Source organism: Oncorhynchus gorbuscha, linkage group LG23 (genome assembly GCF_021184085.1).
Source record: "Oncorhynchus gorbuscha isolate QuinsamMale2020 ecotype Even-year linkage group LG23, OgorEven_v1.0, whole genome shotgun sequence".
Taxonomy (NCBI): domain Eukaryota; kingdom Metazoa; phylum Chordata; class Actinopteri; order Salmoniformes; family Salmonidae; genus Oncorhynchus; species Oncorhynchus gorbuscha.
The window spans coordinates 59,911,192-59,937,971 of NC_060195.1; the positions used below are offsets into that span (position 1 = coordinate 59,911,192).

The following is a 26,780-nucleotide window of genomic DNA, read 5'->3' on the forward strand; positions in this document are numbered from 1 at the left end:
GTAATTCAGGAGACCCTCACCACAGCTCCATTTACCTGGCACTTGATGCCGGCCAGGCTGCAAGCGCAGGTCGCAGGGTTGCACAGCCCCCTGCAGTCACAGCCGCACTCCTCCCGGGACACCCGGATGGCCCGCAGCTCGTGCTTCTCCTCCACGTCAATGCGTCGCACCCCAGACGCCCGGAGGAGAGCGCGGCGCCGCCTGGTGGTCATCGGCTGCAGGAAGAAGTACTCGTCCACCTCCGTGTTGTCCAGGTCGATGTCGTCCTCTGAGATGTCGTCCAAGGTCAGTGACTCGGCCTCGTCCGACTCCACAGTGCCATTATTGGTCAGCTGGAAGAAAAAAACACGAGTAGATGGTGATGCTCTCTCGTGATGCACACCGAGTAAACCGAACACCTTCCTAATATTGAGTTGCACCCCCTTTTGCCCTCCGACCAGCCTCAATTCGTCAGGGCATGGACTCTACAAGGTGTCAAAAGCGTTCCACAGGGATGCTGGCCCATGATGACTCCAATGCTTCCCACAGTTTTGTCAAGTTGGCTGCATGTCCTTTAGGTGGTGGACCATTGTTGATACACACGGGAACCTGTTGAATATAGAAAACCCAGCAGCGTTGCAGTTCTTGACACAAACCGCCTGGCGCCTACTACAATACCCTGTTCAAAGGCACTTAAATCTGTTGTCTTGCCCATTCAAGCTCTGAATGGCACACACACACACACACACACACACACAATCCCCGTCTAAATTCTCAAAGCTTATGAACATTTGTTTAACCTTTTTCCTCCCCTTCATCTACACTGATTGAAGTGGATATAACAAGTGACATCAATGAGGGATCACAGCATTCACCTGGATTTACACGGTCAGTCTGTGTCATGGAAAGAGCAGGTGTTCTTACCGTTTTGTATACTCAGTGTATAATGTATCTGGGCTCTTGTAAAGCCCTGCCATATAGACTGCTGTAGGTGCTTATATGTGTGTCCTTGGATCTATGAAATAAATGCTCATCTCCTGATTATAATACCTTAGGTGGTGATGTAAATCAATTCAACACAAATGGTTTACACAGGTTGTTCAAAGAAAGTTGATACTCCCAACACTCTGTCCGAGGTCACAGCGAGGTGTGAGGAATCAGCATAAACCAATGAGGGGGATTATTATTGATAACAATTACATGGCTGACTGCTTGTGTTAGCGCATCCCCTTGTGTTGGATTAGAATCTCTGCGATAAAGCAGCTGAAAGTGCTAGTGAATACACTGAATAAATACATTATAAGGAATGTAAAGGTCATTTTGACTAGAAAGGACTGTGCCACTCAGGCTTTTAATGTAATTTGTCATTAGCCTTGAACTCATAACCTGGTCCTAATGCTATCCTGCTTTCCTGGTTATCCCCGGCTTACAAATGGGCAAACATTCCTTCCTCATCTCTCTGCTATGTTAGCTGATTTCTAGCACAAAAAATAGTTGCCATGCTACACATTGGTGTACAATGTACTGCACTTTAGGCACTTGGAAAAGTGCCACTGTCTGTGCCTTATGCAATCTATTATTAATACACTGAATTTGCCACTGCACTGCTGGATACTTTAACACAAAGGCATAGTCCAAACCTTCAGTTAGACAGACTCGGCTGCCTTCAGTTAGACAGACTCGGCTGCCTTCAGTTAGACAGACTCGGCTGCCTTCAGTTAGACAGACTCGGCTGCCTTCAGTTAGACAGACTCGGCTGCCTTCAGTTAGACAGACTCGGCTGCCTTCAGTTAGACAGACTCGGCTGCCTTCAGTTAGACAGACTCGGCTGCCTTCAGTTAGACAGACTCGGCTGCCTTCAGTTAGACAGACTCGGCTGCCTTCAGTTAGACAGACTCGGCTGCCTTCCGTTAGACTAGTGGTTCCCAAACTAGGGGTTGCGACCGCATAGGGGTGGGGGGACGGATCGCCTGACATGAAAATGGGGGTCATGGGAGAATTTCCAAAATCCTGAAGAAAAATAATATATATATATATCAATACAGTGGGGAGAACAAGTATATGATACACTGCCGATTTTGCAGGTTTTCCTACTTACAAAGCATGTAGAGGTCTGTAATTTTTATCGTAGATACACTTCAACTGTGAGCGACGGAATCTAAAACATAAATCCAGAAAATCACATTGGAGGATTTTTAAGTAATTAATTTGCATTTTAATTTCCATTTTATTGCCATTTCATTGGAGTTGGCTACTGTCGTGTCTGGACTATCATTAAATGCGAAGACTGTATTTTATCAAAGCAATTCTCTATGTGTAATTTAATTACGCAATTAACCTAATCACGAAACGTTAAACTAGGAAGTCGGGGCGCCATGAAAAATGTTGTTTATAGAGTGTCAATTTTAGAGTGTCGATATAAAAACGGGCTTATTTATTTACTAACTAACCACACCGAATGACATAAAACAAACTGTAGATATGTGGGTCACTACTTGATACAAAGAAAAAGTCCTTAGCGGACGAAGCCGATATGACGGCTTGGTAGACAAATGAAAGGGGTCCGGATGGAGAAAAAGCAGGAAAGATGAAATGGATTCACTAGACACAGTTGATAATTCTATTCATTGAAATGCTAATCCTTCGCACATGAACGGACGCTCATTTGAAAATAATAGCAATGTCTAGATTTACGCCCGCATGCCGTTGTTGTCTTCTGTTGGAATCGCCTGTCCGTCTGCTGGAGAGTCAGTTCATCAGAGTGTTTCTGGTAAACTTCCCCAGAAGTCACAATGTCCTTCGTGGTTGTAGCTTTCTCTCCGCGGCTCTGGGTAGTGTCTGTTGTAATCGATAAGTCAGGCGTACCATGTTCTTAGAATAGATGTTTCGGCGATTGTCGGTATTCTCCTACTAGACTAGTAATTAAATGTCTAAGATGTTCTCTTATTCTGTAGTGATTGATCGTCTCGGAGATGAACCATTTCCAGCCTTGTAGCCAAAACTACAGCTGTATGGTCTAATTATCTATAGAATTCTAGCCATTCCAACACGGGGACTCCCAGCGTTCTCTGACTTGATGTAAATTTTGTAGGAAGTGGGCTTTATACTCTGTGGAAAAAGGCGCGAGTCCATGTCGCCGACATAATGTCTACGCTCATGTGGGCGTGACCACTGATTTGGTTAACTTATTAACCATATTTTCTCATTTAGAACATTACATCTTTTCACAAATAGTTTAACGTTTAATCACATATGTTTCACAATATTTCGATGTAAACCTGACAGCTGGGAAATGTACACTGTAAGATATACAGTTATGTGTGTTTACTGTCCTTCATTAGATCACCAAATGAAACACTCGACATGACTGTCCCTTAAGTGTCCACAGACCATTCCCACATTCTCAAAAATAGAAACATTGTTTAATTATTCAAACTTTTGATGTTCGAGGGTCTCTCTGTGTTCCACAGTTTACATTCCAATCTCAAACACTACAGAGCATAAGGGCAGCGTATGTTATGACCGACCATAAAACAGTCGTCTTCCCGCTCTCCCCCTCTACGAGAGAGAGAGCGCACGCTGTAGAGTGGACCCCCCTGTAACCTGATCCTTCAGATCGTCACAGGAGAGTTATGACACTACCTTGAGTTTGATGGAGTTGAGTTTCTCCTCTTTGAGGTGGTCTCGCAGCATGTCTCGGTGGCTTCTCTCCTGCTCCACAGCGAACTCCCCCAGGGTGTAGCGCTGCACCCAGCTGTGGCGTGTGGACATGCCCAGGGTGCTGCCACCCTGCGTGGGCACGCTGGTGAAGCCCTGGCGCCGGCTGAAGTAGTACACCGTCACGCTCTCAAAGTGCACATTGCGCACCAGCAGGTGCTTCTCACACCTCAAGATAGAGGAGGCTGTTAGAGGGAGGGATAGGGAGAGAAGGAGGGATGGAGAGAAAGGGGGCATTTAGAAACAAAGTATCACTATATCATTTTTTTAAATTGTACCTTTATTTAATTAGACAAGTCAGTTAAGAACACATTTTTATTTACAATGATGGCCTACCCCCGACCAAACCTGGACGACGCTGGGCCAATTATGCGCCTTATGGGACTCCCAATCATGGCCAGATGTGATACAACCTGGGTTCGAACCAGGGACTGTAGTGACTCCTCTTGCACTGAGATGCAGTGCCTTAGACAGCTGTGCCACTCGTGAGCCCTTAAGTGAGTATTGCTGCTATTGAAATCCCTATGGACCCCTTGAGTTTTAGCATTCCTCACATCCTCCCTGTCATCTAAAAACCCACAGGGAGCAGGAGCTAGGGGAGGTCACCCCCTATGACTCCTAGAGAGAGATGTAATCACACTACTCCGAAGAGTTATTTCCTGTTTCTCCCTATTATTCTAATCCCACTGAGGCTCTCTATGCTGGTGGTGCTTGAGGGAATCCCATCTGAGTTGAAAAGCAGTAGGTGAGGAAGTAGTTCTATTAACTGGGAGTTTTATTCCACTGAAAAGATGGATGGCTACTCACCAGCACAATGTAAAGCGCTATTTCATTCACTTTGTGTCAAATAGTTGACAGTGTTGTCCGAAGTTGTCAAAGCTGGCTGTGTTAGTTAAGCAGTCAAGTACATGCATGCTGGGTAAGCAACTCACGGGCGACGGGGGTGGAGGGGCCGGGGTTGACGCTGTCGCTGCTGTTCCCGCTGTCGCTGCCGGCAGAGACCTCGTCATCGGACCCCTGGAGAGAGAGGCACGGGGAGGGGCTGTCCACTTCCACCTCCTCAAACTTCCTCTTCAGGATCCCACTCATCCTGCCGTAGGTCTACCACCCAACGTCTGCCCCTGAGAGAAAGAAAGAATGTTGTAAGAAATGTTATTACCGTGATTGCACAAGAGTGTACATGGTCGATGAGCAAACCTATGCTACTGCACATGGCTGCTCAGTTCATGGCATAGTGGGCATTGATCTTTCTCAATAGGTATATGTGATGAGTGTATGTACATCGAGTGCATAAAAGTAAACTTAACATTATGACTATAACTGCTGTTCTCTGGAGGGAAATGAGGTACAACATACTATGGGGGAGTTGCACTCTTGCGACTGAAGGGTCTTACAATCATGCCTGATAAGGCGGGAAGCCCCGCCTTCTACAGGTGATTAGCATGAGGCTTGGATTTATTTCTTCAATTTCATACCGCTCTTCACCGAGCCCAGGAACGTGCGGCGTGGGGCCAAACAGGTGTTGAACCTCATTTCCCTCCTTCAGGGAACAGTGGCCCAAAGCGAGAGCATGTGCACACTGCTCCTCAGAAATAGGGACCGAGCCAAGGTTAGGAGGAAGTGAGAGTCTCTCCCCATCTGTTGATGCATACCACCACAGACATATTGTTGGTTCTGACCAACATAAGCCAGCCCGACAAAAGCAAGGGGAAGTGCCTGACCGTTAGGAGCTCTGGGTAATTGATATGGTGCACTCCGCATCAGTATCCATCCCTCCAAAAATCAAGTTGCCATCGTACAACCCTTGGGGGGATGCGTCTGCCAGATATAACTCAGTCCATGGGAGCCCCCTAACAATAGCAGAGGGTCCCACCATTGGGCCAGGGCCTGAAGGCCTGACTGGGGACACCCAAAGCGACCGGGTAAGGCTGCGAGATGCGTCCAGGTGAGTGGCTAGCACTCTGGAAGGGCCGCATCAACACTAGCCCCAGGGGAAGGACTTCCGTCACAGAAGCCATCATCCCCTGAACACCCTCTTTAGGGATAGAAGGAGCGATATGCAAGTGAGTCTAACTCCAGACCTAGAAACGGTATGCGCTGAGATGGAGTCAGACAGCTGTTTTATGGTTTCTTAGGAAGTCTAGAAACTGAATATGGGAAAGTAGTATGGATGTGCGTAACACTGCGTGGCCCTCAACTCTGCCGCCGCCAGCCAATAGTCTGTAATAGCCTGCGGCTCGTGAGCATTCTGAGTTTGTAGTCTAAGGTGCTAGCTGAGGGCATGTCCCTTTTCGGAACCAGGAAATACCGGCTGTACCAGCCATTCAGGATATTCAACATAGAAACCCCTCGGATTGCCTGCTTCTGGCGACGGGAGGATATTCCCTCCCTCAAAACGGGCTCTGGGGCCTTGGGAACAGTCGGTGTGATAATGCTGCAGAAGCGTGGGAGACGCACAACAAATTGTAGCTTGTACCCTGATGTCACTGTTCGCATGATCTAGGGCAACACTGCGCCACTGGTCGGAGCAGACAGTGAGCCTCTCGTGAAGTGGGGGACTGGGACTGGGAGAGATTGGTGGAAATGGAAGAACCACTCTTGACAACTGTGTGTATGAACGTGGAGGAGGGACACTTGTCATTGAACTCACATGGGGGAGACAATACTTTTGACAGCCGTGACCACTGGAAGTTACCATGGAGGTTACCCTACCGACCAGCCGGTACTGGCGACAAAGCGCTTTGTAGCCTAGCTGGGAATGGGACAGATAGCCCTGAGAAACGGAACCCTTCTGGGGTAACTGACAGGGTCGATTTGTAATCAAATCTAATTCCCAGGAATGAAAAGCTCTGAGCTGGAGACAGGAAGCTAATTGCAGGGTTCATATGAACCACAGAGATTGTGTTGGATAATAGCATGGTCGTGTCCAACACTTGCCCCTCGACTAGTCTACCAACCACCAATAACTTGTATCATTAGACAACTCATAGGGACTAGTAAGCCACAGGCAGGAATCAGCAATGAATCCCAGTAATGAGCCATCTATAGAGGAGGGGTGCCCCCTTGTGGACAGAGAGAGAATTGGCCAACTTATTACTCGGGAGACTGATATACCCATAGTGTAACGGAGGCACTGAGAGTCGAGAAGCAGGTGCAGGTGAAACGTTTAATAAAACAACATGGAATGAGACAACATAGGAATAGCGTCTACGCATAAACACAGAAACAATACTGACTGGGGAAAGAACCTAAGGGAGTGCCAGATATAGGGGAGGTAATGAAGTCCAGGTGTGCCTCATGACGTGCAGGTGTACTAGTATACTGGCGATGTCAAACACCAGAGGAGAAGAGTGGGAGTGGACGTGACAGTACCCCCCCCCCCCTCCCCGTGACACACAAACTGGGGGCTCAGATTCTTACAGAGCCGGTGGAGTGTGAGGTTCCTGGTAGAGAGCCAGACACGATCCCCAGAGTGGTACACGGGGGTTTGACAGTGGACGGCGCGCTCGAGTCTCACGTGAGCATTGCTCCACGCTTCTGCGTGTCTGTATGACTCATCAACCGCAGGAGCTTCGGTCTGGCGCAGGGGGCCACGGAGCCAGGGCCGGCTGAAAACCCAGAACACACTGGAAGGGGGTCAACCCAGTGGAGGAGTAGCGAGTTCTGGGTGTACTCCGCCAACGGAAGGAATCGAGCCCACTCTCCCTGCCGGTCCTGACAGTGACTCCTCAGGAACCTCCCCAGCTCCTGGTTGATCCTCTCCACCTCCCTGTTGGGCTGAGGCCTATACCCGGAAGTGAGGCTGACCGCGACCCCGAGCTTCTCCATAAAGGCTCTCCATACCGTTATGTGAATTGGGGGCCACGGTCGGAGACAATGTCCTCCGGAAGGCTATAATGCTGGAAGACCTGCTGGAATAGTGCCTCAGCAACCTGGAGAACAGTAGGGAGACCAGAAAGCAGGATTAAATGACAGTATTTTGAAAATCTAAACACAACCACCAAAATGGTGGTGAAACCGTCAGAGGGGAGATTAGTAACAAAGTCAATGGATAGATACCAGGGACGCTGAGGCAGGAGTTTACCTGAAGGAGCGTTCTGGGGGGGATTTGGTTTGGGCACATATGAAACAGGAGTTGACGCAACAAGTGACATCCTGTGTCAATGTGACTTCTCAGAGATTGATTGGGTAGTGCGACCTACAGGGACCACCCTCGAAGAAAGAGGTGAGAGGGACTGCGACGGAGCTGAAGTTCCTGATTAAATGGTAGTAGAAGTAGGAAAATCCCAAAAACCGTTATAACCCCATAATGGTGGTTGGGACTGACCATGACCTTCTTGTCGTCCATCCTAACTCCCTGCGGGCTGAATTGGTAGCCTAAGAAGGAGACAGCCTTCTGAAGACATTGGCACTTCTCAGCCTTGACAAACTGGTGATTAACCAGAAGGTGTTCAATGACTGCCGGCAACAACAGGAGAGGGTAACGGTACTTTGTGGTGATTTCATTGAGTCCTTTGTAATCGATACATGGACGTAACCCTCCATCAGTCTTGGCCACGGAGATGAAACCAGCTGACACAGGAGAAGAGGACGCGCAGATGAAAACTTGTTGGAGCGCCTCTTGGATGTAATCCTCCATGGCCTGTGTCAGGTGGTCTTGGAGAATACCTCCCGCATGTCCTTGTATATCTCCGGGTTGTTTGGCTAAAGGGCAACCACAGGACTCTCAACCGACGTAGGACCACAGGGGATGGGGAAGGAGGTCCTCCGGCATTCGGGTGACCAGTCTGTGATTCTAATCCTCAACCATGAGACGGCACCCCGCCCAGTCAGCAGAGAAATAACCATGGTAGCCTTGGACCTCTCAGTGGTGGGGGCTCCCATCTGGTGCGTAAAGTAGAGGGAGCACTGAAGTAGGAAGCCACAGCATTTAGATGGGGTGCCGTCATATTTATCCAGTAGCGATAAACAGGCATCGCTGACCTGAGCGAGTTGCTGAATGGGCTGTTGTGCTGGCTCGCTGGGTCAACTGCTTGTAGAGTATCCTCCGCTATTTGACGACAATGCCTCCAGGTTTGTTCGAGACGTTACACACTGTGAAGAACCTCTTCCATAGCTGTCCCCAGTTGTGCCAGCTGGTCATGGTGTTGATGTAGAAGTTATCCCTGCTCGTCGACCGTATGGGAAATATACTGTTTTCCTGCTGCTTCCATTGTTGGAGTCAGTATTCTGTAACGGAGACACTGAGAGTCGAAAAGCAGCAAACATGAACCGAGACAACATAACAGCAGCGTCTATGCATAAACACAGGAATAATACCAGCTGGGGAAAGAACCTAAGGGAGTGCCAGATATAGGGGAGTTAATAAGTGAGGTAATGGAGTCCAGGTGTGCCTCATGATGACGTGCAGGTGCGCGCAATGAGCGATGCCAGGTGTGCGTAGTGATGGATCCCAGGACCGGTGACGTCAAAGTATACCGGTGACGTCAAAGGCCGAAGGGGAGAAGGGGAGGAGCGGGAGTAGACGTGACACATAGCCATGAAAATCAGTAGATAGTGATCGTGCTGACGTCATACATGTATTACTATGAAAACTCACAAATGGCGCATGAAGCCGGAAGTATTTGAATTTGAAGCATGCCATATTGCTAAATGGGTCTGAATGGCACAAAGAAATTGCTAAGGATCATGGTGAAAGTGGCCGTAACTAGCAAAAGATCAAGGTTGATGTAGTCGTTTTCATCCTGCCTAAGATAGTCAACCGGGAGCTTCCACGTATCCTGCCTGACCGTGATTGGTCTGTGTCAGCACGTGACCCCTGTGTGAAGACAAATGTAGTAGTCAGAATAGATATCACTATTGATCATAATAAACTAAATGACCTTGATATCAAATCAAATGTATTTATAAAGCCCTTTTTACATCAGCACATGTCACAAAGTGCATATACACAAACCCAGCCTGAATCCCCAAAGAGCGCTTTGGGGAACACTAGTAAGCTTCATTCACCAGAAGTTATGCATGCTAGCTGACATTAGCCAGGAGGCTCTTTAGCCTAAACTCAACTAGCTAGCCTCTTTGACCGTGGCATGGTTCGTTTACGATAACCAAGTGACTTAATGATATGTATACTAAACAAGAGAGCTTCCCCAGCAACTCCACCGTGGGGAGGCAGGAATAGCTAGTAGTAGCTAGCTTGCCTCGGCAAGTTAGCTAATCTGGCTAGCACGCTATGCAGCGCTTGTTTGCTAACCTGGTCTCGAAAGTGTACGTCGGACCGGATCACTGAGGTGGGAACCGGACCCTTCTGGGAAGACAAGTGGTGCTTAATAACCCTGGCACACACAGGCGGCGGGATACCCACAGAACCTGGTCACCCTCTCTCTCCCGAGTAGCCTCCCGTAACCGGCGACAGTGCGCACAGGAGCCGGGAGACATTCTACCCAACCAACGACCCAAACCATCAGCCGAGGTACAGGCACTCGGGAGAGGAAGTCACTATCGGAAACACCAAGCCCCCTGAAGAATGCTACACGATTGTCGAGAGAACCTGTGCCTCGGATTAGTAGGGGAACAGTGTCAGCCATCCCCTAGTCTCGTACACGAACAGATTCAAGTGAGGGCCGCCTGAGCACGCACCGAGGCGCGACATACCAGACAACTAACATGAGTATATTTTAATTAATTGGGGCATGGTAGCGAATCCAAGCTTAGCCTTCGTCGTTTCGGTTGCGTAAGCCAGCTTACTTATTGCTATAGCCAGGCCAAGCAATTCGAAGAATAACTCATTGTTCGTGATTAAGGAAACGTATGAGAACCATACAAACTTCAGCACATAACATCCAGGGGGTGAGCACTCTCTACCACTACGGAACAGTTGAGATGGCACAACGTAAGACAGTCTCGTGTTCCAATTGTGTTTTCGCCAGTGTGCGACTCCCCACAGTGTGTTGTACCCAAGTTGACTGACTGAAAGGGAACACGCATCAAGGAATGCACACACATGTAATCACCTGCACTCTGCGTGCACACACATGTAATCCCCTACACTCTGCGTGCACACAAATGTAATCCCCTACACTCTGCGTGCACACACATGTAATCCCCTACACTCTGCGTGCACACACACGTAATCACCTGCACTCTGCGTGCACACACATGTAATCCCCTGCACTCTGCGTGCACACACATGTAATCCCCTGCACTCTGCGTGCACACACACGTAATCACCTGCACTCTGCGTGCACACACATGTAATCCCCTGCACTCTGCGTGCACACACATGTAATCCCCTGCACTCTGCGTGCACACACATGTAATCCCCTGCACTCTGCGTGCACACACACAGGACTCATAGAGGGATGCTTTAGACATAATACATGGATGTTGCAGTGGCAGCCCTGCCCCCCCCCCCTTCCCATCCCCACTCCACATACAGTACAGGACATCTCGCTGTCATACTGTGTTCAACATTGTTGCATCTTGCCCAGCCATCTTGTTTCAAGAGGACCGCAATGGAAATAAGTCCCAGATGTTATTGTGTTGTTATCCTCCATGATTTTACTCATGTGCATGTATGGCTTCTCAAGTTTCATGTGTGCTTGTTTTGTAAAAAAAATGTTGAATGAATAAACTCAGCTAAAATTCAAACAGTGGCAGTATGGTGAGAGGGTGAAAAATGAGCTCCTGTATTTATTGAGATTTAAATGTTTTTTTAGAGTGAAGTACATCGAAAAAATCAAGAGAAAACTGCAAGATTCAATAGAAGACAAAACAAGGAACAAACTAAACAAGACAGGCTTTTGAAAAATTAACTTTTTTTTTTTTTTTTCATAAAATTGTACAGTTATCTTAGCTAGGTGAATTGGTAGCAGAATTGTTTACTTGTTGCTAAGCAGTTGCTAGGGACTCTCCTGGAAGAAGCTAGCTAGCTTACAAAGATTAACAACAAAAAATATCTAGTTAACAGAAGAAAGGAAGACAAAATAAGGACAAAAGAAGGACAGAAGAAAAAGGAAAAGAAAGAGGACAACAAAGTGAAACAGTCAGCACTTCTATTGCAACTTCGTATTTCGTCGTCCTAACGTAGTCTACACTGCTATCTGCCCAGCAGCTAGCCAGCTAGCAAACGTCCACCGTCTACCGAATAGCAGCACTGTAGAAACTATTACACTCAACTGAACGACTTGATTAGTGTAGTGTTAGCTAGCGACATAGTTGTCTTTGCTGTCTTCGTATCCAAGATAATTGTGTAGTTTAGAGCGTGTAGTCTTAGAGTGATTATCTTAATTTACCGAGGTTAGCTAGCCAGCTATTTGTCGTCCTTAACGTAGGAGACACTGCTAGCTAGCCAACAGCTAGCCAACGTCTACTGAATAGAACTTCCGCACTCAACAACCCGGTCGCATTCCGCTTCGCTCCACAGGTAGTATCACATTTTTCATTTCATTTCATTACAGCACAACGGTTTGATTTGTTTGATCGTAGCTAGCTACATAGCTAGCTACATAGCCGTCTGTGTATCAAAGATAATTGTGTAGTCTAGAGCGATTTTCTAGGTTAGCTAGCCAGCTATTGTCGTTCTTTTAACGCAACGTAACGTAATCAACACTGCTAGCTAGCCAGCTAGCCCCCGAATAGCAGCACTGTAGAAACTACTACACTCAACGGAACGACTTGATTAGTGTAGTGTCAACAACGCAGCCACTGTCAGCTAGCCTACAAAGTCAACAACGCAGCCACTGCCAGCTAGCCTACTTCAGCAGTACTGTATCATTTTTAATAATTTTAGTCAATAAGATTCTTGCTACGTAAGCTTAACTTTCTGAACATTCGAGACGTGTAGTCCACTTGTCATTCCAATCTCCTTGCATTAGCGTAGCCTCTTCTGTAGCCTGTCAACTATGTGTCTGTCTATCCCTGTTCTCTCCTCTCTGCACAGACCATACAAACGCTCCACACCGCGTGGCCGCTGCCACCCTAATCTGGTGGTCCCAGCGCGCACGACCCACGTGGAGTTCCAGGTCTCCGGTAGCCTCTGGAACTGCCGATCTGCAGCCAACAAGGCAGAGTTCATCTCAGCCTATGCCTCCCTCCAGTCCCTCGACTTCTTGGCACTGACAGAAACATGGATCACCACAGATAACACTGCTACTCCTACTGCTCTCTCTTCGTCCGCCCACGTGTTCTCGCACACCCCGAGAGCTTCTGGTCAGCGGGGTGGTGGCATAGGGATCCTTATCTCTCCCATGTGGTCATTCTCTCTTTCTCCCCTTACCCATCTGTCTATCGCCTCCTTTGAATTTCATGCTGTCACAGTTACCAGCCCTTTCAAGCTTAACATCCTTATCATTTATCGCCCTCCAGGTCCCCTCGGAGAGTTCATCAATGAGCTTGATGCCTTGATAAGCTCCTTTCCTGAGGACGGCTCACCTCTCACAGTTCTGGGCGACTTTAACCTCCCCACGTCTACCTTTGACTCATTCCTCTCTGCCTCCTTCTTTCCACTCCTCTCCTCTTTTGACCTCACCCTCTCACCTTCCCCCTACTCACAAGGCAGGCAATACGCTCGACCTCATCTTTACTAGATGCTGTTCTTCCACTAACCTCATTGCAACTCCCCTCCAAGTCTCCGACCACTACCTTGTATCCTTTTCCCTCTCGCTCTCATCCAACACTTCCCACACTGCCCCTACTCGGATGGTATCGCGCCGTCCCAACCTTCGCTCTCTCTCCCCCGCTACTCTCTCCTCTTCCATCCTATCATCTCTTCCCTCTGCTCAAACCTTCTCCAACCTATCTCCTGATTCTGCCTCCTCAACCCTCCTCTCCTCCCTTTCTGCATCCTTTGACTCTCTATGTCCCCTATCTTCCAGGCCGGCTCGGTCCTCCCCTCCCGCTCCGTGGCTTGACGACTCAACGCGAGCTCACAGAACAGGGCTCCGGAAGGCCGAGCGGAAATGGAGGAAAACTCGCCTCCCTGCGGACCTGGCATCCTTTCACTCCCTCCTCTCTACATTTTCCTCCTCTGTCTCTGCTGCTAAAGCCACTTTCTACCACTCTAAATTCCAAGCATCTGCCTCTAACCCTAGGAAGCTCTTTGCCACATTCTCCTCCCTCCTGAATCCTCCTCCCCCTCCCCCCTCCTCCCTCTCTGCAGATGACTTCGTCAACCATTTTGAAAAGAAGATCGACGACATCCGATCCTCGTTTGCTAAGTCAAACAACACCGCTGGTTCTGCTCACACTGCCCTACCCTGTGCTCTGACCTCTTTCTCCCCTCTCTCTCCAGATGAAATCTCGCGTCTTGTGACGGCCGGCCGCCCAACAACCTGCCCGCTCGACCCTATCCCCCCCTCTCTTCTCCAGACCATTTCCGGAGACCTTCTCCCTTACCTCACCTCGCTCATCAACTTATCCCTGACCGCTGGCTACGTCCCTTCCGTCTTCAAGAGAGCGAGAGTTGCACCCCTTCTGAAAAAACCTACACTCGATCCCTCCGATGTCAACAACTACAGACCAGTATCCCTTCTTTCTTTTCTCTCCAAAACTCTTGAACGTGCCGTCCTTGGTCAGCTCTCCCGCTATCTCTCTCAGAATGACCTTCTTGATCCAAATCAGTCAGGTTTGAAGACTAGTCATTCAACTAAGACTGCTCTTCTCTGTATCACGGAGGCGCTCCGCACCGCTAAAGCTAACTCTCTCTCCTCTGCTCTCATCCTTCTAGACCTATCGGCTGCCTTCGATACTGTGAACCATCAGATCCTCCTCTCCACCCTCTCCGAGTTGGGCATCTCCGGCGCGGCCCACGCTTGGATTGCGTCCTACCTGACAGGTCGCTCCTACCAGGTGGCGCGGCGAGAATCTGTCTCCTCACCACGCGCTCTCACCACTGGTGTCCCCCAGGGCTCTGTTCTAGGCCCTCTCCTATTCTCGCTATACACCAAGTCACTTGGCTCTGTCATAACCTCACATGGTCTCTCCTATCATTGCTATGCAGACGACACACAATTAATCTTCTCCTTTCCCCCTTCTGATGACCAGGTGGCGAATCGCATCTCTGCATGTCTGGCAGACATATCAGTGTGGATGACGGATCACCACCTCAAGCTGAACTTCGGCAAGACGGAGCTGCTCTTCCTCCCGGGAAGGACTGCCCGTTCCATGATCTCGCCATCACGGTTGACAACTCCATTGTGTCCTCCTCCCAGAGCGCTAAGAACCTTGGCGTGATCCTGGACAACAAACTGTCGTTCTCAACTAATATCAAGGCGGTGGCCCGTTCCTGTAGGTTCATGCTCTACAACATCCGCAGAGTACGACCCTGCCTCACACAGGAAGCGGCGCAGGTCCTAATCCAGGCACTTGTCATCTCCCGTCTGGATTACTGCAACTCGCTGTTGGCTGGGCTCCCTGCCTGTGCCATTAAACCCCTACAACTCATCCAGAACGCCGCAGCCCGTCTAGTGTTCAACCTTCCCAAGTTCTCTCACGTCACCCCGCTCCTCCGCTCTCTCCACTGGCTTCCAGTTGAAGCTCGCATCCGCTACAAGACCATGGTGCTTGCCTACGGAGCTGTGAGGGGAACGGCACCTCAGTACCTCCAGGCTCTGATCAGGCCCTACACCCAAATAAGGGCACTGCGTTCATCCACCTCTGGCCTGCTCGCCTCCCTACCACTGAGGAAGTACAGTTCCCGCTCAGCTCAGTCAAAACTGTTCGCTGCTCTGGCTCCCCAATGGTGGAACAAACTCCCTCACGACGCCAGGACAGCGGAGTCAATCACCACCTTCCGGAGACACCTGAAACCCCACCTCTTTAAGGAATACCTAGGATAGGATAAAGTAATCCTTCTCACCCCCCCCTTAAAATATTTAGATGCACTATTGTAAAGTGGTTGTTCCACTGGATGTCATAAGGTGAATGCACCAATTTGTAAGTCGCTCTGGATAAGAGCGTCTGCTAAATGACTTAAATGTAAATGTAAAGGGTGGTGGTGGGAACTGGGTACGGGTCTCCGTGGCTGTATCCAAGCATCATGTACCAACTTCCTGCACTTCATTTCAGTCATGTATTCTCATTCCCATCCTCAGAGTATGGTGGTTGCCATGACAACAGTGTCATCATATACATGTATCTTATTAAGAGAAATGTTTCATTCAGACAGTCGTCGCCTTATACATAGACATTGTGGATACTATGTGCAAAACAATAACACTTAAAACTGTGGATTTACTGTCCACACAAATCACAATCTCATTATAAATGCCTCCTTACTGACGGCCACAAAACAGGACCTGAGGCTGGGAGCTTCTCCCTCTGTGAACTGGTACCGGATGACATCATGCACCAGAACAGAACACAGGAGCAGACTACCCTGCAATGGCAGTCAGAGAATAGGTGTAGGGAGCCACCCCCTACCTCCCTCCCTCTCGCTAACCACCTCTCTTTCCCTCTCTCTCTCTCACTCGCTAACTACCTCTCTCTCTCTCTCTCTCTCTCTCTCTCTCTCTCTCTCTCTCTCTCTCTCTCACTCGCTAACTACCTCTCTCTCTCGCTAACCACCTCTCTCTCTCTCTCACCCGCTAACCACCTCTCTCTCTCTCTCTCTCTCTCTCTCTCTCTCTCTCTCTCTCTCTCTCTCTCTCTCTCTCTCTCACTCACTAACCACATCTCTCTCTCTCTCTCTCTCTCTCTCTCTCTCTCTCTCTCTCTCTCTCTCTCTCTCTCTCTCTCTCTCTCGCTAACCACCACTCATTCTCTCTCTCTCTCTCTCTCTCTCTCTCTCTCTCTCTCTCTCTCGCTAACCACCACCCATTCTCTTCTCTCTCTCTCTCTCTCTCTCTCTCTCTCTCTCTCTCTCTCTCTCTCTCTCTCTCTCTCTCTCACTCGCTAACCACCTCTCTCTCGCTAAACACCACTCTCTCTCTCTCTCTCGCTAACCACCACTCTCTCTCTCTAACCACCACTCATTCTCTCTCTCTCTCTCCAAGAAGAACAGTAAGCCCTGCAGCAGGATACACACTGGGAACACAACGCTGCATAAGCTCCCCCCACACCAGATGCTACAGATAGTGTCCTTGTGCTGGATCCCATTCGTGAGTTCCCCCCCCCAAAAATGTAAAAGTACCAAAGGCAAGGAACTACTACCACCACACTTCAATAATGTATATTACCACCTGACTGACCTGTGTTGTATCGCCTTGCAAACAGGAATTATCTAGTGCTTCCCCACAGTATTCACGACATAAAAGTCCACATCGGCAGGGCTGCCAGAAGAACAGACCTTGCTGCTACCCTCTCACGCTATTGTTTAGCACCCAGGAGTCTGTCTAGCATTCACAATCTCTCTCTCTGGTGTTGCTTGCTGGCAGCTTTCTCAGCCAGCTTCTCTCTCCTCTCTAGCTCTCTTTTTCTCTCTCTCTCTCTCTCTCTCTCTCTCTCTCTCTCTTTCTATATCTCTTTCGCTCACCCTCCGTTCCTCTTGCTCTCGCTCGCACTCTCTCCCTTTCCACACAGACTCGTTAGCTTGTGCTGGCTGAGGTGCAGAAGCCTGACTGAGGTAGAGGAGGAGGTCCTTGGAGATCACGTAAAGAGAGAGGACAGAATTAAAAAAGAAGAGGAGAGAGAGATATGGGAGAGAGAGAAGGGAAAGAGAGAGGGGGGGTCTGGTGTACTCAGACAATTGACAAAATAGCAAAAAGGGCAAGGAGACAGATCGACTAAATCTCCCTTTTATAATCCCAAACCCTGCACTGCCCCCTGTATAACAGACATACTCAACAACACTGTGTCACTTTACAGGCTCAGGTTGCCACAAATAGCATGGAGATGAGTGACAAAGCTTAGTGGGAAGCACCGATGCCAGCCCCTGTCCTGACCCTGTCCGCAGACACTCAGTCTCGATGATGAATACGGGCCAACTGTCAACTCAACTTAACTCACTGTCCTAAAATACCCTCCTGCATCTCCTCCTCTTCCTCTCTCTCTACTTCCCCTTTCCTCTCTACTCCTCCATTCATGTTTGGATTCATTGGGTTGATGGTGTGTGTGTCACACGGCAGAGAGGAGCCCTGACTCACTCGCTGCAGTGAGACTGGTTGAATTAGCGCTAAGCTAGCAAGCCTCCATTCAGCCTCCAGGCAGGGAGGTTGAGAAAGGAAGCCATGTCTAGATTCTAGAATGATGTCACAGAGAGGGTCAGTTAAATGGGATTTCTAAAAGTACGGACCCTAATGTCATCTGGCGCTGAAGAAGCCTATTGCCACAGACACGCACACACAGAAGCATTGGCTCCTCTTCCTATCCATCCACCCACAGAAATTTGCTCTTTCTTTCAGTTTGAGTTTAAAATGATGCGGGATTGACAGAATTTGTAGAGAGAGTGAGAAAGACGTGGACAGACAAAGAAAAATCTAAAATTAGACTAGGCGCCATCGAACAAATCACGAAACGATGACTCCATGCCATTCATATGTTCTGCCATTATATTCCAAATAGACATGAGTCATGAGCAATACCAGACAAAGAGCTGTATCTCCCTTATTCAGAGAGCTGTATCTCCCTTATTCAGAGAGCTGTATCTCCCTTATTCAGAGAGCTGTATCTCCCTTATTCAGAGAGCTGTATCTCCCTTATTCAGAGAGCTGTATCTCCCTTATTCAGAGAGCTGTATCTCCCTTATTCAGAGAGCTGTATCTCCCGTATTCAGAGCGCTGTATCTCCCTTATTCAGAGGGCTCTTCAGAGTCACTATGTGTCATGTTTTGTCTTATATTGTCTTGTCATTTTGCTTTTCCTTCTGTTCGTTTTCCCCCTGCTGGTCTTTTTAGGTTCGTTCCCCTTTTTCTCTCTCCCTCCCTCTCTCTCTTCTCTCTATCGTTCCGTTCCTGCTCCCAGCTGTTCCTATTCCCCTAATCAATCATTTAGTCTTCCCACACCTGTTCCCTATCTTTTCCCCTGATTAGAGTCCCTATTTCTCCCCTTGTTTTCCGTTTCTGCCCTGTCGGATCCTTGTATATTGTTCACCGTGCTGTGTCTTTGTATCGCCCTGTCGTGTCGTGTTTCCCTCAGATGCTGCGTGGTGAGCAGGTGTCTGAGTCTGCTACGGTCAAGTGCCTTCCCGAGGCAACCTGCAGTTTATTATCGAGTCTCCAGTCAGTTCTCGTGATTACGAGTGGAATTGTTTTTTATGCTTTATTTACCGCTCCGATTTGTCTAGGAGTATTGCTATTTCCTTTAACTGGAATAAAGACTCTGTTTTCGCCAAGTCGCTTTTGGGTCCTCATTCACCTGCATAACAGAAGGATCCGACCAAAGAATGGACCCAGCGACTACAGACGCTCGTAACACTGCCGTCGAGATCCAAGGAGCCATGCTCGGCAGACACGAGCAGGAATTGTCTGCTGCTCGTCATGCCATGGAGAACCTGGCCGCTCAGGTTTCCGACCTCTCTGGACAGTTCCAGAGTCTTCGTCTCGTGCCACCTGTTACTTCCTGGTCTGCTGAGCCTCCGGAACCTAGGGTTAATAACCCACCTTGCTACTCCGGGCAGCCCAAGGAGTGCCGCTCCTTTCTCACCCAGTGTGATATTGTGTTCTCTCTCCAACCCAACACATACTCTAGAGAGAGAGCTCGGGTTGCTTACGTCATTTCACTCCTTACTGGCCGGGCTCGAGAGTGGGGCACAGCTATCTGGGAGGCAAGGGCTGATTGTTCAAACAATTACCAGAACTTTAAAGAGGAGATGATTTGGGTTTTTGACCGTTCAGTTTTTGGTAGGGAGGCTTCTAGGGCCCTGGCTTCCCTATGCCAAGGTGATCGATCCATAACGGATTACTCTATAGAGTTTCGCACTCTTGCTGCCTCTAGTGACTGGAACGAGCCGGCGCTGCTCGCTCGTTTTCTGGAGGACTCCACGCAGTGGTTAAAGATGAGATTCTCTCCCGGGAGGTTCCTTCCAGTGTGGACTCTTTGATTGCACTCGCCATCCGCATAGAACGACGGGTAGATCTTCGTCACCAAGCTCGTGGAAGAGAGCTCGCGTCAACGGTGTTTCCCTGCTCCGCATCGCAACCATCTCCCTCCTCTGGCTCAGAGACTGAGCCCATGCAGCTGGGAGGTATTCGCATCTCGACTAAGGAGAGGGAACGGAGGATCACCAACCGCCTGTGCCTCTATTGCGGATTTGATGGACATTTTGTCAATTCATGTCCAGTAAAAGCCAGAGCTCATCAGTAAGCGGAGGGCTACTGGTGAGCGCTACTACTCAGGTCTCTCCATCTAGATCCTGTACTACTATGTCGGTCCATCTACGCTGGACCGGTTCGGGTGCTACATGCAGTGCCTTGATAGACTCTGGGGCTGAGGGTTGTTTCATGGACGAAGCATGGGCTCGGAAACATGACATTCCTTTCAGACAGTTAGACAAGCCTACGCCCATGTTCGCCTTAGATGGTAGTCATCTTCCCAGTATCAGATTTGAGACACTACCTTTAACCCTCACAGTATCTGGTAACCACAGTGAGACTATTTCTTTTTTGATTTTTCGTTCACCTTTTACACCTGTTGTTTTGGGTCATCCCTGGCTAGTATGTCATAATCCTTCTATTAATTGGTCTAGTAATTCTATCCTATCCTGGAACGTTTCTTGTCATGTGAAGTGTTTAATGTCTGCCATCCCTCCCATTTCTTCTGTCCCCACTTCTCAGGAGGAACCTGGCGATTTGACAGGAGTGCCGGAGGAATATCATGATCTGCGCACGGTCTTCAGTCGGTCCCGAGCCAACTCCCTTCCTCCTCACCGGTCGTATGATTGTAGTATTGATCTCCTTCCGGGGACCACTCCTCCTCGGGGTAGACTATACTCTCTGTCGGCTCCCGAACGTAAGGCTCTCGAGGATTATTTGTCTGTGTCTCTTGACGCCGGTACCATAGTGCCTTCTTCCTCTCCGGCCGGGGTGGGGTTTTTTTGTTAAGAAAAAGGACGGTACTCTGCGCCCCTGCGTGATTATCGAGGGCTGAATGACATAACGGTTAAGAATCGTTATCCGCTTCCCCTTATGTCATCAGCCTTCGAGATTCTGCAGGGAGCCAGGTGCTTTACTAAGTTGGACCTTCGTAACGCTTACCATCTCGTGCGCATCAGAGAGGGGGACGAGTGGAAAACGGCGTTTAACACTCCGTTAGGGCATTTTGAGTACCGGGTTCTGCCGTTTGGTCTCGCCAATGCGCCAGCTGTTTTTCAGGCATTAGTTAATGATGTTCTGAGAGACATGCTGAACATCTTTGTTTTTGTCTACCTTGACGATATCCTGATTTTTTCACCGTCACTCGAGATTCATGTTCAGCACGTTCGACGTGTTCTCCAGCGCCTTTTAGAGAATTGTCTCTACGTGAAGGCTGAGAAGTGCTCTTTTCATGTCTCCTCCGTTACTTTTCTCGGTTCCGTTATTTCCGCTGAAGGCATTCAGATGGATTCCGCTAAGGTCCAAGCTGTCAGTGAGTGCCCGTTCCAAGGTCACGTGTCGAGTTGCAGCGCTTTCTAGGTTTCGCTAATTTCTATCTCCGTTTCATTCGTAATTTCGGTCAAGTTGCTGCCCCTCTCACAGCTCTTACTTCTGTCAAGACGTGTTTTAAGTGGTCCGGTTCCGCCCAGGGAGCTTTTGATCTTCTAAAAGAACGTTTTACGTCCGCTCCTATCCTCGTTACTCCTGACGTCACTAGACAATTCATTGTCGAGGTTGACGCTTCAGAGGTAGGCGTGGGAGCCATTCTATCCCAGCGCTTCCAGTCTGACGATAAGGTTCATCCTTGCGCTTATTTTTCTCATCGCCTGTCGCCATCTGAACGCAACTATGATGTGGGTAACCGCGAACTGCTCGCCATCCGCTTAGCCCTAGGCGAATGGCGACAGTGGTTGGAGGGGGCGACCGTTCCTTTGTCGTTTGGACAGACCATAAGAACCTTGAGTACATCCGTTCTGCCAAACGACTTAATGCTCGTCAAGCTCGTTGGGCGTTATTTTTCGCTCGTTTCGAGTTTGTGATTTCTTACCGTCCGGGTAGCAAGAACACCAAGCCTGATGCCTTATCCCGTCTTTTTAGTTATTCTGTGGCTTCTACTGATCCCGAGGGGATTCTTCCTTATGGGCGTGTTGTCGGGTTGACAGTCTGGGGAATTGAAAGACAGGTTAAGCAAGCACTCACGCACACTGCGTCGCCGCGCGCTTGTCCTAGTAACCTTCTTTTCGTTCCTGTTTCCACTCGTCTGGCTGTTCTTCAGTGGGCTCACTCTGCCAAGTTAGCTGGTCATCCCGGTGTTCGAGGCACTCTTGCTTCTATTCGCCAGCGCTTTTGGTGGCCGACTCAGGAGCGTGACACGCGCCGTTTCGTGGCTGCTTGTTCGGACTGCGCGCAGACTAAGTCAGGTAACTCTCCTCCTGCCGGTCGTCTCAGACCGCTCCCATTCCTTCTCGACCATGGTCTCACATCGCCCTAGACTTCATTACCGGTCTGCCTTTGTCTGCGGGGAAGACTGTGATTCTTACGGTTGTCGATAGGTTCTCTAAGGCGGCACATTTCATTCCTCTCGCTAAACTTCCTTCCGCTAAGGAGACGGCACAAATCATCATCGAGAATGTGTTCAGAATTCATGGCCTCCCGTTAGACGCCGTTTCAGACAGAGGTCCGCAATTCACGTCACAGTTTTGGAGGGAGTTCTGTCGTTTGATTGGTGCGTCCGTCAGTCTCTCTTCCGGGTTTCATCCCCAGTCTAACGGTCAAGCAGAGAGGGCCAATCAGACGATTGGTCGCATACTACGCAGCCTTTCTTTCAGAAACCCTGCGTCTTGGGCAGAACAGCTCCCTGGGCAGAATACGCTCACAACTCGCTTCCTTCGTCTGCTACCGGGTTATCTCCGTTTCAGAGTAGTCTGGGTTACCAGCCTCCTCTGTTCTCATCCCAGCTTGCCGAGTCCAGCGTTCCATCCGCTCAAGCGTTTGTCCAACGTTGTGAGCGCACCTGGAGGAGGGTGAGGTCTGCACTTTGCCGTTACAGGGCACAGACTGTGAGAGCCGCCAATAAACGTAGGATTAAGAGTCCAAGGTATTGTTGCGGCCAGAGAGTGTGGCTTTCCACTCGCAACCTTCCTCTTACGACAGCTTCTCGTAAGTTGACTCCGCGGTTCATTGGTCCGTTCCGTGTCTCCCAGGTCGTCAATCCTGTCGCTGTGCGACTGCTTCTTCCGCGACATCTTCGTCGCGTCCATCCTGTCTTCCATGTCTCCTGTGTCAAGCCCTTTCTTCGCACCCCGTTCCTCTTCCCTCCCCCTCCCGTCCTTGTCGAGAGCGCACCTATTTACAAGGTACGTAGGATCATGGACATGCGTTCTCGGGGACGGGGTCACCAATACTTAGTGGATTGGGAGGGTTACGGTCCTGAGGAGAGGAGTTGGGTTCCGTCTCGGGACGTGCTGGACCGTTCACTGATTGATGATTTCCTCCGTTGCCACCAGGATTCCTCCTCGAGTGCGCCAGGAGGCGCTCGGTGAGTGGGGGGGTACTGTCATGTTTTGTCTTATATTGTCTTGTCATTTTGCTTTTCCTTCTGTTCGTTTTCCCCCTGCTGGTCTTTTTAGGTTCGTTCCCCTTTTTCTCTCTCCCTCCCTCTCTCTCTTCTCTCTATCGTTCCGTTCCTGCTCCCAGCTGTTCCTATTCCCCTAATCAATCATTTAGTCTTCCCACACCTGTTCCCTATCTTTTCCCCTGATTAGAGTCCCTATTTCTCCCCTTGTTTTCCGTTTCTGCCCTGTCGGATCCTTGTATATTGTTCACCGTGCTGTGTCTTTGTATCGCCCTGTCGTGTCGTGTTTCCCTCAGATGCTGCGTGGTGAGCAGGTGTCTGAGTCTGCTACGGTCAAGTGCCTTCCCGAGGCAACCTGCAGTTTATTATCGAGTCTCCAGTCAGTTCTCGTGATTACGAGTGGAATTGTTTTTTATGCTTTATTTACCGCTCCGATTTGTCTAGGAGTATTGCTATTTCCTTTAACTGGATTAAAGACTCTGTTTTCGCCAAGTCGCTTTTGGGTCCTCATTCACCTGCATAACACTATGGTCTTGAAATGGTGAAAATAACAAGAGAAACATGGAAGGTGACAGAAAGGTGTTACAACATCAGTACCTCTAGGACTATTCTGTGTGTGTATGTGTGTGTGTGTGTGTGTGTGTGTGTGTGTGTGTGTGTGTGTGTGTGTGTGTGTGTGTGTGTGTGTGTGTGTGTGTGTGTGTGTGTGTGTGTGTGTGTGTGTGTGTGTGTGTGTGTGTGTGTGTGTGTGTGTGTATATTATACGTCGACCAATTATGATTTTTCAACGCCGATACTGATGCCGATTATTGGAGGTCCTTAAAAGCCGCTACCGATTAATCGGCCAATTTTTATTTATTTATTTGTAATAATGACAACTACAACAATACTGAATGAACACTTATTTTAACTTAATATAATACATCAATAAAATCAATTTAGCCTCAATTAAATAATGAAACTTGTTCAATTTGGTTTAAATAATGCAAAAACAAAGTGTTGGAGAAGAAAGTAAAAGTGCAATATGTGTCATGTAAGAAAGCTAACTGGGCTTGAACCAGCAACACAACGACAACAGCCACCATCGAAGCAGCGTTACCCATGCAGAGCAAGGGAAACAACCACTAGCTAGCTATTTCACTTCGATTACACCAGCCTCATCTCGGGAGTTGATAGGCTTGAAGTCATAAACAGTGCAATGCTTGACACACAACGAAGAGCTGCTGGCAAAACCCACGAAAGTGCTGTTTGAATTAATGTTTACGCACCTGCTTCTGCCCACCACCACTTAGTCAGATACTTAGATACTTGTATGCTCAGTCAGATTATATGCAACGCAGGATACGCTAGATAATATCTAGTAATATCGTCAACCACGTGTAGTTAACTAGTGATTACGATTGATTGTTTTTTTATAAGATAAGTTTAATGCTAGCTAGCAACTTACCTTGGCTTACTGCATTCGCGTAACAGGCAGTCTCCTTGTGGAGTGCAACGAGAGAGAGGCAGGTGGTTATAGCATTGGACTAGTCAACTGTAAGGTTGCAAGATTGGATCCCCCGAGCTGACAAGGTGACAATTTGTCGTTCTGCCCTTGAACAAGGCGGTTAAACCCACCGTTCCTAGGCTGTCATTGAAAATAAGAATGTGTTCTTAACTGACTTGCCTAGTTAAATCAAGGTATAAAAAAAATGTTTTTTTAACCTCTCTGAACCACCCATACCGGATCCAGGATAATTGTCATCAGCAATGCTGAATAGCATAGCGCCACAGTCAAATAATATTACTAGAAAATATTCATATTCATCAAATCACAAGTGCAATATTGCAAAACACAGTTTAGCCTTTTGTTAATCCACCTGTCATTATTATTATTATTATTATTATTTCAGATTTTGAAATTATGCTTTACAGCGAAAGCAATACAAGCGTTTGTGTAAGTTTATCGATCGCTCGACAAAACAATAAGTACACTTAGCATCAGGTAACTTGGTCACGAAAATCAAAAAGCAATCAAATGAATCGTTTACCTTTGATGATCTTTGGATGTTTTCATTCACGAGACTCCCAGTTAGACAACAAATGTTCCTTTTGTTCCATAAAGATATTTTTTATATCCAAATACCTCCGTTAGTTTGGTGTGTTATGCCCAGGAATCCACCGGAATTAGCGGTCACGACAACGCAGACAAAAATTCCAAATTATATCCATAAATGTCCACAGAAACATGTCAGACGTTTTTTATAATCAATCCTCGGGGTGTTTTTAAATATCTATTCGATAATATAATCAACCGGGACAGTTGGCTTTTCACTAGGACCAGGAGTAACAATGGCCGCCTTTCTCTTTTGCACACAACTCACTCTGAGAGCCCCCACCTATCCACTTACGCAATGTGGTCGTTCAGGCTTCATTCATGAGCTATTTGCAAAGTTGATCTACGGACACTTGTCTCATGAGCTAACATGTCACTGGAAATCAATTCAGCCTCTATAAAACGTTCAGCAAATGTACTCTAATGAGAGGTATAACATGTATTTATTTATTTATTTATTTATCTGTTTCTCTTTTTATATATGTTTCTCTTTTTATATCTGTTTCTCTCTCCCTCTATCTGATTCTCTCTCTCTGTTTCTCTTTTTATATATGTTTCTCTGTCTCTGTTTCTCTCTCCCTCTATCTGATTCTCTCTCTCTGTTTCTCTTTTTATATCTGTTTCTCTGTCTCTGTTTCTCTCTCCCTCTATCTGATTCTCTCTCTCTCTTTCTCTCTTTATATCTGTCTCTCTCCCTCTATCTGATTCTCTCTCTCTGTTTCTCTTTTTTATATCTGTTTCTCTCTATATATCTGTTTCTCTCTCCCTCTATCTGTTTCTCTCTTTATATCTGTTTCTCTCTCCCTCTATCTGATTCTCTCTCTCTGTTTCTCTTTTTTATATCTGTTTCTCTCTATATATCTGTTTCTCTCTCCCTCTATCTGTTTCTCTCTATATATTTGTTTCTCTCTCCCTCTATCTGATTCTCTCTCTCTGTTTCTCTTTTTTATATCTGTTTCTCTCTCCCTCTATCTGATTCTCTCTCTCTGTTTCTCTTTTTTATATCTGTTTCTCTCTCCCTCTATCTGATTCTCTCTCTCTGTTTCTCTTTTTATATCTGTTTCTCTCTCCCTCTATCTGATTGTCTCTCTCTGTTTCTCTTTTTTATATCTGTTTCTCTCTCCCTCTATCTGATTTTCTCTCTCTCTGTTTCTCTTTTTATATCTGTTTCTCTCTATATATCTGTTTCTCTCTCCCTCTATCTGATTCTCTCTCTGTTTCTCTTTTTATATCTGTTTCTCTGTCTCTGTTTCTCTCTCCCTCTATCTGATTCTCTCTCTCTGTTTCTCTTTTTATATCTGTTTCTCTGTCTCTGTTTCTCTCTCCCTCTATCTGATTCTCTCTCTCTGTTTCTCTTTTTATATATGTTTCTCTTTTTATATCTGTTTCTCTGTCTCTGTTTCTCTCTT

General features: G+C 47.9%; 1 protein-coding gene across 4 annotated transcripts in view; it reads right to left on the minus strand.

Annotated features, from left to right (window-relative positions):
* The window catches only part of LOC124011399 (cysteine/serine-rich nuclear protein 3-like), a 36,827-nt gene that overhangs the window by 4,047 nt on the left and 6,000 nt on the right, over window positions 1-26,780 (minus strand). For 2 of the 4 annotated variants that reach the window (XM_046324733.1, XM_046324732.1), the window contains 3 exons: window positions 4,629-4,817; window positions 3,622-3,881; window positions 21-332 (listed from right to left, as the gene is read on the minus strand). In XM_046324733.1, coding sequence (XP_046180689.1) covers window positions 21-332; window positions 3,622-3,881; window positions 4,629-4,785 — 729 coding nt within the window. In that variant the 5' untranslated portion in view covers window positions 4,786-4,817. Of the gene's footprint in view, window positions 1-20; window positions 333-3,621; window positions 3,882-4,628; window positions 4,818-16,883; window positions 17,107-26,780 lie in introns of those variants that run through there. The other 2 variants (XM_046324734.1, XM_046324735.1) reach the window with 2 other exon arrangements.